The 16722-nt window shown below is 43.6% G+C and overlaps 1 protein-coding gene across 4 annotated transcripts in view; it reads right to left on the reverse strand.

Moving 5' to 3' along the window:
• Positions 1–2902: 2902 nt before the first annotated feature.
• Positions 2903–16722, reverse strand: part of dpy19l3 (dpy-19 like C-mannosyltransferase 3) — a 90931-nt gene continuing 77111 nt past the window's right edge. For 3 of the 4 annotated variants that reach the window (XM_080458140.1, XM_080458139.1, XM_080458138.1), the window contains 2 exons: positions 13076–13234; positions 2903–4939 (listed from right to left, as the gene is read on the reverse strand). In XM_080458140.1, the coding sequence (XP_080314266.1) occupies positions 4736–4939; positions 13076–13234 (363 nt within the window). In that variant the 3' untranslated portion in view covers positions 2903–4735. The remainder of the gene's footprint in view (positions 4940–13075; positions 13235–16722) is intronic. The other variant, XM_080458141.1, reaches the window with a different exon arrangement.

Raw genomic sequence — 16722 nt, forward strand, 5'->3', positions numbered from 1 at the left:
TACATTAGTTGACTGTTATTAGGTCAACATAATGGAATCACTTGGCTCTCAAATAAAGCAATCAGACGTCTCCTAAATTAAACATCAATATGAATGCGGGGACGCGCGGCGCCGTTCCACGCTCATCCAATTGGTATGCATTACAGCGAGGCCTCGCCGCTCACCAGCAACACATTTTCAAAAGCCCTACGACAACCGCTCGCCTAGAGCGGTCACCAGCCGCCGGCGGGCGGATTATCAAAGACAGAGGTCCTTATTAACCAGTGTACAAATATAGACAAACCCAGAAGGGGGGAGGGGGGGGTATTGTCACAGTTAATGGCTGGCCAACTAGCAATTAACCACGCAGCTCCTACCGTTCAATCACCCCCCGATCGGGGTGGAGGGTGGAGAAGGGGGGGGGGTGAGGGCTGGTTTGAGATCATGGTGAAACCGTGTGTGATGCGCTCTGCTGTTTAATCACAAATCCTCTTTCTCACTACCGAGCCGGTTTGATATGCAAGTGTTGCATCTCTCCATCGCTCTCAAACTATTTTGGATTGTGGTGGGGAATCAGCACCGTTGTCAGCCTGCTGCAATTTCCTCGCCACTTCCATTATTCATGTGTGTGTGTGTGTGTGTGTGTGTGTGTGTGTGTGTGTGTGTGTGTGTGTGTGTGTGTGTGTGTGTGTGTGTGTGTGTGTGTGTGTGTGTGTGTGTGTGTGTGTGTGTGTGTGTGTGTGTGTGTGTGTGTGTGTGTGTGTGTGTGTGTGTGTGTGTGTGTGAACTGAGAGAAAAGGTTGAGAGTCGCTGCTGAGAATCTCAGAGGCGACAAAGAAAAACATGACAGCAATCACAACAACAACACTGTCACAAATATCACTTGGTACGGGCTCCGACCTCACATTTAGAGAGGGGGAAAAAACATTTACGCATCCCGGCCGCCGATCGAAGCTAAAAGAATTGTTTCTTTTTCTTTGCAGCAGTAATTGATGACATTTGTCATGGTGGCCACATGTAGCCTGCCGGCAGACAATGTGACAGGATCCTAAAGTCTGATTTCCACCAAGCAGGTTCCAGGTCGCATTCAGAGCCAGAACCTGATTGCGCTCCAGTTCTTGGTGTTTCGGGCTCCAGAGCATGTAGAGACATCCGATTTCCACATGGATCGTGAGATAAAGCAGCAATAGAACAGGACTTGCATGGATGCAATGAGCTCCTCTATAGTTATGAATGGGGTCAGCGTAGTTAGGTAAACGGCTGTGTACGCAGCGACGTACTCAGGTTTTACAGTGATGCAATGACGTGCCTCTCACTTGGCTCCTTGCCAGGAGAAAAGCAACACAGCAGCTCATGAGGATCAAACCCTAACCCTCCACACTCACAGGTCTCGGCCCAGCAGAACTCCTCTGGGAGATGGAGCAGCAGGAAATTCACATCATGGAGGTTCAGACCACAAATCTGCAGAAAGTCATCATAACGATATGACAGCAAAATCTGTGAGGAAAGTTTCCGGCACCTTGTTGAATCTTTTCCACTACTCCCTACTCAGCTCGCCTCACCTTGCCTCGAGTCGGTTCAGTTTCGTCTGTTCTCCATTACAATAAAGTACCAAAGCGCTGTAAGCAGAGTCATTCGATTTTTTTGGTCTTGCACAAGTAATGATAGAATCTGTATCTACTGATGCAGAGCGAACATGCATTGGAAGAGTGGAGTTACAAGTCCACGTGACATATCAGCTAAAATTAATATTACAAAAGGTGGATTTTTTATTTTTTTTTACTTCATCGTCAAGATGTGCTTCACTGTCCGGCGTTTCCGTTTTAACTAGTGCCCCTGTTTACTGGTGACAGATTTCTGCCACCAGCTTAACAGCTGCTGATAAGATAAGCTGATAAGACCAACGGTACGATACTTTAAACTTTAATGGAAATGTGGTTAAACAGCGTTCGCCAGGGCAGCGGGGGATTTTGGTCAGGTTTTTAACATCTGCTCTGACAAGGGACTCTCAAGTCAACCGGATATTCCGAAACACCGTTGGTATCCGTGGCTGGGAGACCTCCCGATACCCATAGCGCTTCACTCCATCGAGCTCCGGCTGAACCCTCTGGTCAGCCACCAGACAAGAAATGTCTGCACCTCGCCGCTCCACGAGGGGTTGATTTCTGTGCGTCTATCGCCGTTGATGAGCAATCTAGTTTTGATCGGGTTGTGATGGGATGCCAACATCCCATTGTCTTGCTTGCCTCAGCCTCGGAACCTCGGCCAAGGAGCGACCACGAAAGTCCCTGAGGCGAGGCGAGTCCAGTTGGGCCGAGTGGGTACGAGTGGAAAAGCGTCACATGACATCGAGCTGGGACGTGGTTTTGAAGGCAGAGCAAGAAAAAAGTGATTGTTGAGTGGTGTTTGAAAATGTTTTAAACTGCTTCGTTCATGTGAGAGCAACTGAGTCAGGTCATGTGGACTTGGCGTTATGTGTTGGAAGATGTTTCAGCCTCATCCAAGCGGATTCATATTTAGATGCAATTGACTGGACTCGGGGTTCCTACAGCAACCCTTTTCAAGATCTTCATTAGACCATTTAGAAGTGAATTCAATGCCCATTTCAAACCGTATTTCACGGTCAGCTGCTTCCCTCGCTGCTTCGTTTCTTTTGTTTGCTGCACGTGTCTTGTGCATAAATTCATTTTCCAATATTTTCTGCAACAGTAAGAAAGATTCTGCAGTATTGGACCATTCCGATGTTATGAAAGCGACTTTGACTTTGAGCTGAGACGCTTGGAGTGGTCGTTCTTCTCTCTGATTAAAAACAGCTCCAGGATTGTGATTTAGTCTCGCCTCTTCACTTTGTGGAGGTTTTCATCTCTCTTCGTGAAGGAGTACAGACATCGTTTACATTTTCTCAAATGAATCATGCAAAGTTAGTTGTGGTAACAAGGTTCATTTTACTTGAATCAGATAAACCAACAATGTGAACACATCCGCCGTTACTTCTTTTTCTTAGAAAAAAAAAAAAAAAGTCAAGAATGCATCATATACTGTAATTGTATGAGGCATCGGGGAATGAGTAAACTGGTTAGCTTTACTTAGCACGTTTCTCTGGATTTATTTCAGAATTATGTACAGTCTTAACAACAATACCATGGCACAATACAGAGAGGGTGAAGCTCGGGGAGTTAGCAAGTAGTGCTACACAGCGACTGAGACGACATCCAAACCTTTTCAGTGGTAAAAAAAAAGTGGAAGAGCAACACAAATACAAACATTGGAGAACAAGATTGAAGAAGTGGACGTTTGGGTTCATTGGTGAAACACTTTTCCGGTTCATTCAGGACAATTCAGTTAAAGTTCATGTTGAATCCATTCACCATCAGATCTTCAAAATAAATACTTAAAAAATTTTTCTTAACTTGTCACAGCTTTTTTCAGTTTTGTTTTGAAGCTGGGAAAACAACCTCCTGAAATAGTACATTCACGGAGTGGTAGTTCACACGTTTAATATTGTCTGACTCAAATAAGTGGCAGCTGGAGTGGCATTTAGAAAAATCTGTCACGCTCCTGATTAAAATCTCAGCTTGGATTCCAGCAGCAGGCGCTGGCTTGGATCCAACTGGAGTCGGTTCAAATCCCCACATCAACTTATTTGTGTTTTTATTGGCAAAGAAGAACTCACCTGCAAAAAATAGAGCGATCTGCACACTCCCCACGTTTCTGTTTAGGTTTCAATAAGAATCAGTGTCAATGTATGAAAGCTTCAGGCCCTGTGTACACAACAACGATTTCAAGTTCAAATGCAAAACTCTTGTGAGTTTACGCGACAACGGCGCTCAGAGCCACTGAAAATGCGAAACGGCTAACAAGATGGAACTTTAGAAAGTTCAGTCTCCATGGAAACGAGGGAGGACGCAAGTTTTCTGAAACGTGGCTGCTGTGCCTGCACACCGCAGCCGTAGTAATTCTCATTCTAGTCTCTGTAATAACAATCTTAACTTGGTCGTCTGTACGGGAGTAAAGATGTACGAATGTCCGCGTTCTCCCTTTGTTAATGTTTAGAGCGGATTGTTCTCTGCTGCATGTGTGTGTGGTTTCCTCACATAAACACTCGATGCCCTACATGAAAATGTCATTGCGTTCAGCATTGTTTTCCAAACGTTGTCGTATAAACACGACATCTTTCTGAATTGAAAACAGAAAATTATGCTTTTCCTGTCTTTCTGCCTCGTCATGCATTTACATGCCTGTTGATAATAATCCTAATTAGGTTTCAAATGCTCCTCCAGTTGATTTTGTTCTGTGCCAATTGCTCTTTATTGCCCCAGTTCTAAGCTTTTCTTTCTTTTTTCTTGATTCAAATCTGTTGCTACTTTATTCACAGTGAGATTCAGAAGACTTTCTATTTTTACGTACATTTGACAGTGGATGAACATGCAAACTTTGTTGTTTTCCGTGTAAACAAAAATGCCTAAATTATGCGTCACCTGAAACATTGTCATGTAAACAGGTCCTGTGTTTCTTTCTTGGGGGGGGGCAGCAGAACAATCCAGAGCAGGACTCCACTAACTGAAACTTTTCAGCCCCGAGCTTAAACTGGCCCACCGCTGCCACATTGCAGTTCAAAGAGCCACGTGTTGAAAGAATAATGGGCCTGGCCGCAGCCGGGCACAGTGCAGAGCGAAGGCAGAGGAGCAGCTGGGATTCTTTCTTCTCCTCCGTCCCTCCGGCCTCTGCTCGGGAACTCCTCGCAGCCTCCGTCCTGCTACTGAGTCATGCTGGGCTCCGGCGAGCTCCTGACACTTTTCTTGCGTTTCTTTTTGACCCGGTACACGTGGAAGGTTTTGTTCTGGAACGTTCTGGCGAAGAGAGCGGTGTAGGCCGCCTGGTCCGTCTTGATGGCCTCACAGAACCGGGGGTGGCCGGCGGCAACGAGGTCGGGGTCGTTGTCTCCAGGACCGTCCATGATCTGAAGAGAGAAGGAGCGCCGAGAACGGCACAGGGTTAGAGAATGTCGGTGTTTTGGTCGATGCCGTCGGTGAGACGCTCGGGATGTAGTTCAATAAACATCAGAAACGGGGTCATCGGCTGCTCGCACGCATTCTGATTTCACTTTGCACTGCTGCCAGCCAGATTTGGCACAAACTGTGCGAGGCTGCTTCACAGCATTAAGAAGGGCAGAGCCAAAGTGATTCTCAGCCTTCTTTCAAGTGCTCTCCTTCACAATCTACTGACTGCTATATTGATGAAGTGTCAGACGCAGAAAGCTTAACTTGACACATTCAAAAACAATAAATATAAAGATGCTGCACGCTGGGATTTCATACCGGAGTGGAAGAAAGAGGGAGGGGCTGAGGGGCAGCGAGTAATAACATTTAGAAACAAGTATTTCCTTGTTAAGTTAGAAGCCGATCTTTCCAATCAACTTATGTGTACCTACAATTCCACACAATAGATCTGTTTCAAACAGCTTCAGCACTCGATAGGCTGTTTCACATGAGAGGTTTCTATAAAATGTCTGACGTGTCAAAGGATTCCAAACATTGAACGTGAGCTAATAAATGATGTTTCAAATACTGTTTCATGTGGACTTAAAGTGGGATTCATAATAATGACGTGCGAAATGACAACTGTATGAATACCTGAATGATATCGTGCAGGAGTAGATTCCTCAGGTGTCAAACATAAGGCCCGTGGGTCAAAACCGGCCCACTGACCGCCAGAAATTGGTCAAAATTTCAAACATGGATTTTTCATGAACAAATTCCTTCAGAGTTTTGGCCCAAATCACAACACTGAGATGCGAGCGGAGATGTCGTGATGCTGCCATGAAAGCTTGCTACCTGGCTGCTATCAAACCACCCTCAAAGCCACGTTGTCACGGGGAGTCTGTAAAATCACCCAGAATGCAACAGCGAGAGGAAACGTTTTGTGGACATTTCACTGCATTTTGCAGCAGAAGGTTTCATTATAATTTACTTTATAGTGAGATTGGAGTCATTTTCACCAACTTTGCGCCGCGACAAAGAAAAACTTTAAAGTAAAAATTGAACGGTCATTATAGAACTATGTTACTGGTTCGACACTAAAGATGAAACTGGGCTGCATGTGGCCCCTGAAGTAAAATGTGTTTGGTCACAATCCAGAGATGCAGAACTGGACACAGAGAACTTGGAGATCTAGTTTACAGCATAGTGTGTTGGAGTGTTCCTCGAGTCATTCCTGGAAAGATGTCACTGCCATGAGTGAACACTTTTTTTGATGAAGTGGTCTGCAGCAACGCTTACGTAAGTAAAAAGCTGCGTGCACATGGTTGGCAGGGATTGAAGCTCTCTGGTCGTGGTGCCATGTCTCCTGAGGTCAGCTACTGGTGCACATCTGGTCAACCAGGTGATCTCAAAGAAAACATGATGCATCAGACCAGACCACGTTCCTCCACAGTTCTGATCCAGCTCTCAGGGCTGGACGGGGTCATCCAGACGTCAATGAGCCTCAGTCATCCCTGATCCTGTTGCTGGTTTTCCTCCCTTTGATTAGTTGGTGTGGATAAACTGACCACAGATCTGGAGATAAATGAATCTTAAAGAATATCATCTCCATACTGTCCCTTAAACTTACTCATTTGTCTGCTTCTAACACATCAACCTTGTGGACGAAGTGTTTACTTGTTTGCTAATATTTTCACAAGCAGGAGCCACGATAAAGAATAATATTCCCTTCACTCGGGAGAGGTTACAATGTTGTGGCTGTCTATTGTATGTTGAAGAGAAAATGAACCTACTGAGTCTCTATCGCTGGACTTTTCATGTGGATTAGAAGGACATAGCATGACTTGAAGAGTGAAGGAAAACCTTTAAATCATATGGTATGTTTGGCACATAAAGCCCGGTTTGTAATGAATACCTGAAATGAACACTCTGGATCACTGTGTGGACAGAGGGAGACATAGAAAATAAGAAATAACGGCTTAACAACAGCAAAAAAGAGAGTACAATTACTGCTTCACGGTTATACGTCTTCACCAACCAGCAAAGTGGCAATTGACCTTAATGTCTGTCCAGCCGCTATTATATATGGAGTGAAGACTAAAGGAACGCTGTAAAGGCTATTAAGAGGCACTGAATATAGAGACTTGATGACCTTAATATGCCATAATGGTCTCCTCCTACTAAAACTCCTTGCTACAATCGTAAGTTATTCCCACAATTTAAAGTGAGTTTTTTTTTTTTGGGGGGGGGTTCTCCACATTTTCAGTCAACCAAGCTAATGACTTGGACCAGTTGGCGGTCAGCTGAGGCTGATCAGACACTGGTAGATTATGTTTAGACTCACGATTTAAGTGAAAATATATCCGTTATGCGTTTTTGTTTCAGAGAAGTTTCATGTTTCCACGGCAACTTTTTGAAAACGATGTCTGTTTATGTAGTAATCACCGAAACGCTGAAAACGATGTTTTCATGTTGGGTCACGAGTTGGTGCTGTTGTTTGTTTTTGTCATAAAACCACACACACTTGCAGCAGAGAACAATCCTCTCCAAACATGAACAATGGGAGTACTAGGACATTCTTGTGGACAGATGACCAAGATGGATTGTTGTTACAGTGACTGTCAACTATAAAACCAGCAAGTCCCAGGAGAACATGGGCTGGGAGTCATGACACTTTCTAGACCGCCATTGTTATAGTCGACTTTCTGGTGCATGTGCAGGAGAACTACCGTATTTTCCGGACTATTGAGCGCACCTGGATATAAGCCGCACCGGAAAAATATAAAAAGGAAAGAAAAAGTGTCCATGTTGTAATAGAGCAGGAATTTCACTGCGGGAATACAAAGATTGCTAATTTTATTTTATCAATTCCCACAAATCTGTCTTTTTATAGCTGGAAAGTCCTACACACAGTGCTGTGTGTGCATACACGTCGTCTGCCGGCTGCGGAGAAGCCCAGAGGGAGCGAGAGAGAGAGAGAGAGCGAGAGAGAGAGCAACAGAGAACGAGAGAGAGAGAGAGAGAGAGAGAGAGAGAGAGAGAGAGAGAGAGAGAGAGAGAGAGAGAGAGAGAGAGAGAGAGAGAGAGAGAGAGAGCGAGAGAGAGAGAGAGCGACAGAGAGAGAGCGACAGAGAGAGAGCGACAGAGAGAGAGAGATACAATCACAGAGGGTTCTATCTCTGTTGATAAAGTATTTTATCAGTTTTTTGCTGATTGTGATTCTGGGATGGAAGATTTTTCAGCCACGTAGTCCAGTAGAGCGGGTTTACATGATGCACCTGAACGCATCACTCACGGCCGTCAGCTGCTGGAGTTCTGGACAACAGAAAGCAGCACAAGACGAGGTCACGGAGAGCAGAAATATCCCTTTTAGGGCAAGTTTTGGAGAAGCAGAGGCGTATAAAACAGCATGTATCTACATGCGGAAGTAGAATCTGGCGGCGTGAAGCCAGTTAACCCGGAAAAATCCATAAATTAGCCGCGTAATTTTATAAGCTGCGTGTGTTCTTCCCGTGTTCAAAGCATGCGAAAAAACTAATAGCTTATAGTTGAGAAATTACGGTATTTACTTTGGCTGTGGTGCACATTCACAGTAGCAGTAGGATTAGAGGCCGGGAACAAGTGCTTCCAGAAAGTTGCATTTGTTTCCGTGGCTCTGAGCAGCATTGTCGAGTAAACAGACACCCTAAACACAACGAACATTTTGCGTTTTCACTTGAAAACATTTTGTAAATAGGGTTTTAGTTCCAAGTCAGTGTAACGGAGGAATCTCACTTCACTTACCTACATTTATCCATCTGAGCCACCTCTGAGGAATATCTATGTTTTAATTCAATCCTCCAAAAGGACATAAGAAAAGCAAAGATTCATGCAGAAAAGGATTTAATTGTCTATTGTGTAAAAATAACATTATTGAAGCTTAAATCCCATTGTCTGTTTAAACCATCTGTCAGAAAACATAGAGGAACATTTCAGGTTTTCACAGGTTTTCTACAGATACACAAGAAGGAAAGGCTTGAGAAACTGCTCTGAGGGAAAATACAACTATAGCTTGATAATTGTGACCTAAATCAACCATGGATACTAAAATAGCTACAGAAACCAAATATGTAAGAGTCTCAGTATCTGCAGATAACGAGTGAAATCTGCTCTAAGAAAGATCAAAGATGGGATGTGCCATATGTCCTGTTGTCATGGAGGAACAATATGATCCAGCAGATGTAAGGGCTTCAGGCAAACTATTAGATACCAATTATTTACACTGTGAAGAAGAAAATGCATGCACCAACAATTTGGCAAGAATGCCACAAAACAGCTGTGGACAGAAAAGACAGAAGCTTGCGATGGCGGTCCGCACAGAAACCCTTCTCTCTTTATCTTCCTCATTCTGGTGCAAATCTGACATCTTGTCTTTAAAAGCGTCTTTGTAACAAATTGCTCTGGTTCAGATTGAAAAGGCTGTGTGTGTGTGTGTGTGTGTGTGTGTGTGTGTGTGTGTGTGTGTGTGTGTGTGTGTGTGTGTGTGTGTGTGTGTGTGTGTGTGTGTGTGTGTGTGTGTGTGTGCGTGCGTGCGTGCGTGTGTGCGTGAGTGTGAGTGTGTGCGTGTGTGTGTGTTTGTGTGTGTGTGTGCGTGCGTGCGTGCGTGAGTGTGAGTGTGTGCGTGCGTGCGTGCGTGCGTGAGTGTGAGTGTGTGTGTGTGTGTGTGCGTGCGTGCGTGAGTGTGAGTGTGTGCGTGTGTGTGTGCGTGTGTGCGTGCGTGCGTGCGTGCGTGAGTGTGAGTGTGAGTGTGTGCGTGCGTGCGTGCGTGTCGAGGGCTTTGACTCTGCTGAGGTGGTGAAACGTGCCACATAGGTCTAATCACCGTTCACCATGAACTCAGGAAGACTGAAGCCGACCTCGCCAGTGTGAACCAGTGACTCATAACATCATGGCAGCTGGAGTGAGAAACACTCATTACCTCTTCATCATGACACCCGTTAGTGATACGGAGATTAGACAGCAACACTTTGTCCTTAAAGGTGATGTGTTAACTCGATATCTTGGCAGTATTCGCGGCCGTAAAGGTTCGTTACTTGACAGACTGTCAGTGGTGTTCTGTATTTCATCCATTTGGTTACTGCAACATGTGTCACTACAAGATCTGCTCCTGTACTGAATTATACCTGCAACAAACTGTGCAAATTTAATAATCGTGTGAGTTCACAGCTAGCTACACTGTACAATGGTAATCTAATGAACTTCAGGCACTCCATGAAGTTTGCTGTGTGGAACTCGCACAGTGAAAACAAGCTGAATCACAGCTACGATAGAATAACGCGTCATAAGCGTCCATCTACAAAAATGAAACTAGTGGAACATGAACAGAGCCTCACCGTCGCAGAATTTATGTGCTTGGGGAGAAATCCCCAAAACGTTTTGGTCGACGTCCCACATCTCCTGCAGCGGTTGGATTCTGGGTGTTTTTACAAACTCCCGCTTTTTCAACGTGGCTTTGAGGTTTGATAGCAACCAGGTCGCTAGCTTTGATAGCAGCATCACGCTATCTCAGCTCGGGTCTCAGTGTGGTGTTGTGTCGCTACTCTTAAGAAAATAGTTAAGAAATCAATGTTTTCTTTGAAATCTTTCCAATTTTTGGGTGGTTTGGCTGATTGGAACGTCTTGCAGACTGATTTTGGATCCCGGGCCCGATGTTTAACACCCCTGGCCAATCGCAATTTAGATAAACAATAACAGCTCCTCGAAGGCTCGTGAGTCAAAAAGTAGGGTGTGTTTGCCCGCTGGCTGGGATGTTTTGCCGAACGTATGCTGAGCAGAGATGTGAGTATAGCTGTTAGAACTCACAAATGTCACATTAAAAACAGAAAGATTGAACAGATTGTTTGAAAACACACAGGTTACCAAGTATTTACAGACTGAAGTCAAAGGTAAAGCTGTGTGCCTGCTTTATGGAACTACGGGCTGCCGTGCTGAGGGATTACAGTTTGAATCGCCATCACTGAGCCACAACACTTGGCTGATGCAGAGCGGGTGCCCACATCTGAAGCTCTGCTATTTAGGCTGCAAAATCAACAAGGATTTTTTTTTTCCCCCCACAAACTTCACACGTCCAGGGACGGAGCAGCCAGCACCAGCTTTGTGATATCCCAGGGAAAAAAAAATTATGAAAAACAGAAAGCCATTCTCTGATGAGGGTTTATCAAAGAGTGTTTTTGGTGGACTCTGCAGCTAAAAGGCCCAGAGAGGGAAAAAAGAAGCTTTTAGAGAGAACCGTAACAAGAGGGACTGGGGACATTGCAAAAAATCTCTGCTGCAAAACAAAGCTGGCAATTTAGACTTTTTTGCGCCTCTTAACAAGAGCTGTGATATCCACGACACAGTCCAGTTACTCGTCTTTAAGGGATAAAGAAAGATGGAGTGCGTTTTGATGGGCTCGCGGTACTTTGGACAAAAACAAGCAGTAAATACACACTTCGAAGTACAAACCGTGCTAGAAGCAATGGCCACTGGTCTGAGGCTAAATTGTGGTGTGGTTCCTTGGTCCGTATCAAAGTTTGGTTGTTTTGTACTAACATGGGCATCTTTAACATCGGATGAAAAGAAGACAATTAAACGACTATTGGACGGCTGCTGTGACTGCGAGGGAGTCTCTGTTGGATCTTTGTCTCAGTGGGTTTTTACCACATGAGAACTGGACACCAGACAAACCTAGAGGGAGAAATAGGAAGTCAGTCATGAGCCATGGATGGCCTGTTCAGAGCTATTTGGTTTGTGCTTCACTCAAACTCCCATCAAGCTGACAGACATTGGCTGGAAATGGACTTTAGACTTTAGGCGGCCTTTCACATTGGGATAGTCCGGGACTTGGTTCACTTGGGGAGTTTGGGTTAGAGAACTCTGGTCTGGATCAAACGAGAATGTAAACGTTTAAACTGACTTGATCAGGTCTGTCACAATGTTCATCTCCACCCGGCATCTGTAACTTTTATGACCAAAAGAGCCGTTTTCATGCAGATTTTCTTAAATGAAGAAAAAACACCTTAAAAAGACCAAATGGCTCTACCTACAAAAGATAAGGTTGCATTAATGTGATTAATGTAAGTGTCACAGGTACAATTTAGGTTTTATTCTATCTTTATGTGTTTTTAAAGTGTTTTTTCCCCATGAATTTTCACGATTAAGACTATTTATACATCTCGGCTATTATTGCTTCTTAAGTCATTTAATGTGACTCCTAATGTGTTTCCTAACAGTTACGGCAGATTTAGTTATCCTAGTAATTGGTCATTTGTTTGTTAATTTTTCTTTTCTTTTTTTCACCTTTCTATATTGTTGTCCTTTTTTTCCTTTCCTTTCATTTCTTTTCCTCAAAGCTGTTCTGACCCGCTGTAAGTTCAATTAGTATTGAAGAGCATATCTTTATGAATAATATGGAGCCGTAGATATGAACAATATGAGTCATTCCCTTGATGCTTTCTTAGGGTTGAGAAATTAACACTTAAGACATCAAATCGTGAGACCATTTGACCACCAGATTTGAAGAACTTCATCCAATTTGTCTGGAGAAACTCTTCAAAGAAGAATCACACAGACAAACAGCTGACTGTTGCAGGCAACGGGAGGCAAGCGAAGAAGAGTAGAAGTCAAAATAAAAGGAAAAAAAAAAGAAGACTGATAGAAAAATGAAGCAAAAACAGTGAGTAATAAATAAGAAAAAAGAATGAGACGTATAAGGAGAAGAGGACAGACGAGAGACCATAAAGCCAGCGCTGCTCCAATAAAGCTGTCTAGGTGTCAGATGTTGTGTATGCTGTGTGACATTTACGGCGCCGCGCGAACACACACTTCAGCGTCTCCGGTGTTTCATGTGTCTCACATCACACTGGGCCAGACTGGTCTTGCCTCCGGTAATCCAAATAGCCAGCGAGCCGCGTCCGACATCAAAATCAAGAGAGGGAAGGAAGAGAGTGACAACGGGAGAGCGAGAGAAAGCGAGGCGCAGATAAGAAGTGAGGCTATTGATCTCCCTGCGGAGGCTGAGAGCTTCCACAGAGGAGCTGACACACACACACACACACACACACACACACACTGAGTCACGTTAAATAAATGCCACCCACATGTCCGTTGGCCAGGTCGAGCAGGTCCCGCAGTCTGCAGCCTCGCCTGTGCCGCCGCTCGTAACAGATGCTGTTTTCCAGCACCACGTAGTCGGCCCCGGCAGCCCGCAGGATGTCGTACACGTCCTCAGGCGAGCGGCGAGCGTACACCTGATACACCTGCACACACACACACACACACACACACACACACACACACACACACACACACACACACACACACACACACACACACACACACACCAAAAGAAAGCACTCATTTAGCCTAATATGGACTTTTAATGGTGCACTTCATAGTCTGGCCTTCATGCTGGAAGGAGGATCTCTGTTGGAAGCCATTTAACACCTCGCAGTTATTTTACAGTTTTGATGAGAGTTGGTTGAATCTTAATTATTACATGACTGGAACCATTAGCAGTGCAGCACGAAACAAATTCCAGCTATTTGTAATTCACAGTCGATGTTTCTCTTGGCAGGAAACATACACACAACAGGACATTGATGTATGCAGTTGCTTTACTGTCTCATTTTCAGTGGTGAAAATATGAAGAGGCTCCAATGTTACACTAAGCTGCTTTTGGCTGTAATTTTCAATCAGAAGGAAACACAGTTGCTCCACAGGTATCAGGAGCAGAAAAGGTTTCTGGTGTACAGTGTGTAGAAAAATGTAGCGTTCAGCCAAATTTACAGTAAAAAGACAAACAACACGCAGAGTCTCGTCGTAGACAAAAGCACACCCTTGAAAATGTCAACCTGGGAAGGCCAAACGACAAGGACAGACCACAAGGGCTGTGATTGGTTCTCTCTACTGTGTCTTGAGGCGTGTTTAAGAAACTCCATGCGATGCAGATAGTTTTGTCGTCCTTGAAACGGTTCCCGGGCTTGGCTACTTAAAAGCCTTGGTTTTGCTTTGGTCTTGACTCACATCTCAGATAATCTGGCCAACACTGTGCAGGAGACACAGAAAGCTGGCTTGTAGACCCGACCTGAGACATTGGTGATGCTGCCCTAAGAGCCAGCTATGTGGTTGTTACTAAACCAGCCTCAAAGCCATGCTGTCAGGGGAAATTTGTAAAAACACCCAGAATGCAACAGCTCCAGGAGAAGCTTTCTGGACACTTCACTTTGTTCTACACCAGGAGGTTTCATTAAAATTGGCATCATGTTGAGATTGGAGTAATTTTCAGGAGTAATTGTTTGTTTTTTGTGAAAATATAGACATTTACATACTCTGCCCCTCAACAAAGAAAAACTTTCAAGTTTAAATTCAAAGGTTATCATGGCACTGTTTTGCCGGTCTGGACCACTCAAGAGATATTAGGACTGCATGTGGCCCCTGAACTAAAATGTGTCTGACTCCCCCGGTCGAGAGGCGACGTGCTGCTCTATGCTCCTTATAGACGCAGTAGAAAGGACCAGTCTTCGCAGTAAACGTGGTTTCAGCTGTAGGATCTGTGTCTTGCTGACGTTTCGACCTGGAGAGAAAACAAACTCACCCTGTGATCACTGACCGTGGTCTGTGGCATTAAGCGGGGAGAGTTAACAAGCGGAAATAATGCTAATGGATGGATACATTAGCACAATTTAAAGGAAGACTGCCTCTGCACGTTTGACCTGAAGGAACACACAATAGTCGATGTATCTTCACTTTGAGTTGTATTGATCTTTGGTTACTCTCTGTACCAAAGAAGCTACCGGTTTCTTCTCTCGTGCACACGGTTAAGCACTCACAAAGTTACTTGGGCTGAATAACTTCAGTAATACACGGTTTTCAGGTATTGATATCTGATCTAGAGCAGCTATAGATACTTCAACCACTAATATTGTTTCCCTTTGATTTGAAATTGCAGCCAAATCAAACTTAGTGGAACACATCAGCTTTTTGATATTTTGTCCAATAACTGGTCAGTAAACCAAGAAAGTGAAACAAAATCAGATTAGAACAGGTTTTTCTTTAGTTGTTTATGAGTTGAGTGTGCCTGTTATCAAATTCAGACAAAATACATAATCTCTGATTATGGGACCTTGATCGATCAAAATAAGTGGGTCTATTGGCACAACTAGGACTGAACTGATGGTGGGAGGCTGAAAGAGATTGTAGTACATTTCAATATAAGGAGAACAAAGACACAAAAACAATCTTTTTACTTGAAATCGACATGTCATTCAAAGTCTGTTTGTTTGTTTGTTTGTTTGTGTGTTGGCTACAGAAAATTAGAACCATAGTGGAATTTATCTCGTCCATGTTACAGGACCAAAATCCAGATCCGGGTCTGTCTTTAAGCACATTTTCACCAACTTCAAATGTTGGTGGGCGGCATGGCTCGGTTGATAGAGGACGGTTGTGGGTTCAGTTCCCATCTCTACCTACCCACATGCCAAAGTGTCCTTGGGCAAGTCACTGAACCCCAAACTGCCACAGTGTGAGAGAACGTGGTTGGTGGTGGTGGTCGGAGGGGCCGATGGCGCAGCCTGGCTTCTGTCAGCCTGCCCCAGGGCAGCTGTCGCTACATATGTAGTTTACCACCATCCAGTATGGAATGAATGCAATGTAAAGCGTCTTTGAGTGTCCAGAAAAGTGCTGTATAAAACCTATGCATTATTTTTATTATTACCTTAGAATGACAATATTGTGAGTTAGATGATATTCAGACTCCTAAAATATCAAGATTTATGGCATTTCAGATGCCAGATATGAAAGACAGCTAGACAGAATACCCAAAAGTAAGTGTTTGAATTGTTTCCTTTAATGAAACCACGTTTTATTGTGATTACATTACAATTAATTTGAACAATTTTTAAAAACAAAACCCTATTTCTTCATATCTATTATCTGAATTCAGCCAGACGCTGTGTGAAACCACACCAGAGAGGCTCACCTCCCACATTGAAAGCTTTTCTTTAAGATCATCCATGAAGCCGATTATATCTGCTGCTTGTATAAAGCAGCAGGTATCTCGGGTTTCCAGGCTAAAGTAATCATTTCACAAGACAAAATACCATACGGTTTGTAATTGTGGTGTATATAAAATGAGAAACACTTATGTAACAACAAAAAAAGCAACCATCAATTATCCTGTTTGCTTCCAGGAATGATATAAATATAAAAAGAAAGCAAACTCAGACCATTTAGAGCTATTGATTCTGTTTGCTATTGATTCTGTTTGCCCTTACATGACTAGGTTCTGCTACTTATGCTCCCAGAAAAAGTTTTTGTCCGGGAGCATAAGGACCCATTAAAGTTTGCATCAGAAAGTTCAGATGTAAAACCTGTCAAACCTGTGGATTATGATCTGCTGTGCCCACACAGTCATCTTCATATATTTTTTTTTGTTATTCAACTTTTATACTAGAAATAACATAACATAATAAAATAAAATAACGGTTTTGGTGATACTTAATTGTTTTTTGTCAGTTAAATACAGCAGTAACAGATGTTTTTCCTTATTTTCTGTGGCACTGTAGCAGCTATCTTTTGTCATATGGTGACAACTAGTGGTCACAGATGGTATGTACAGCTATACAAAATAAAGTGTGGCCTATATCAAAATGCACAATATGTATTGGTAATAAATTGTTTTCATGCACTAAGCATTCATGCTTTGCAAATTCAAAAGATACAAGATTAATCCACCCACAAAATGTGC

This window comes from Lipophrys pholis (genome assembly GCF_963383615.2).
Source record: "Lipophrys pholis genome assembly, chromosome: 2".
Lineage (NCBI taxonomy): Eukaryota > Metazoa > Chordata > Actinopteri > Blenniiformes > Blenniidae > Lipophrys > Lipophrys pholis.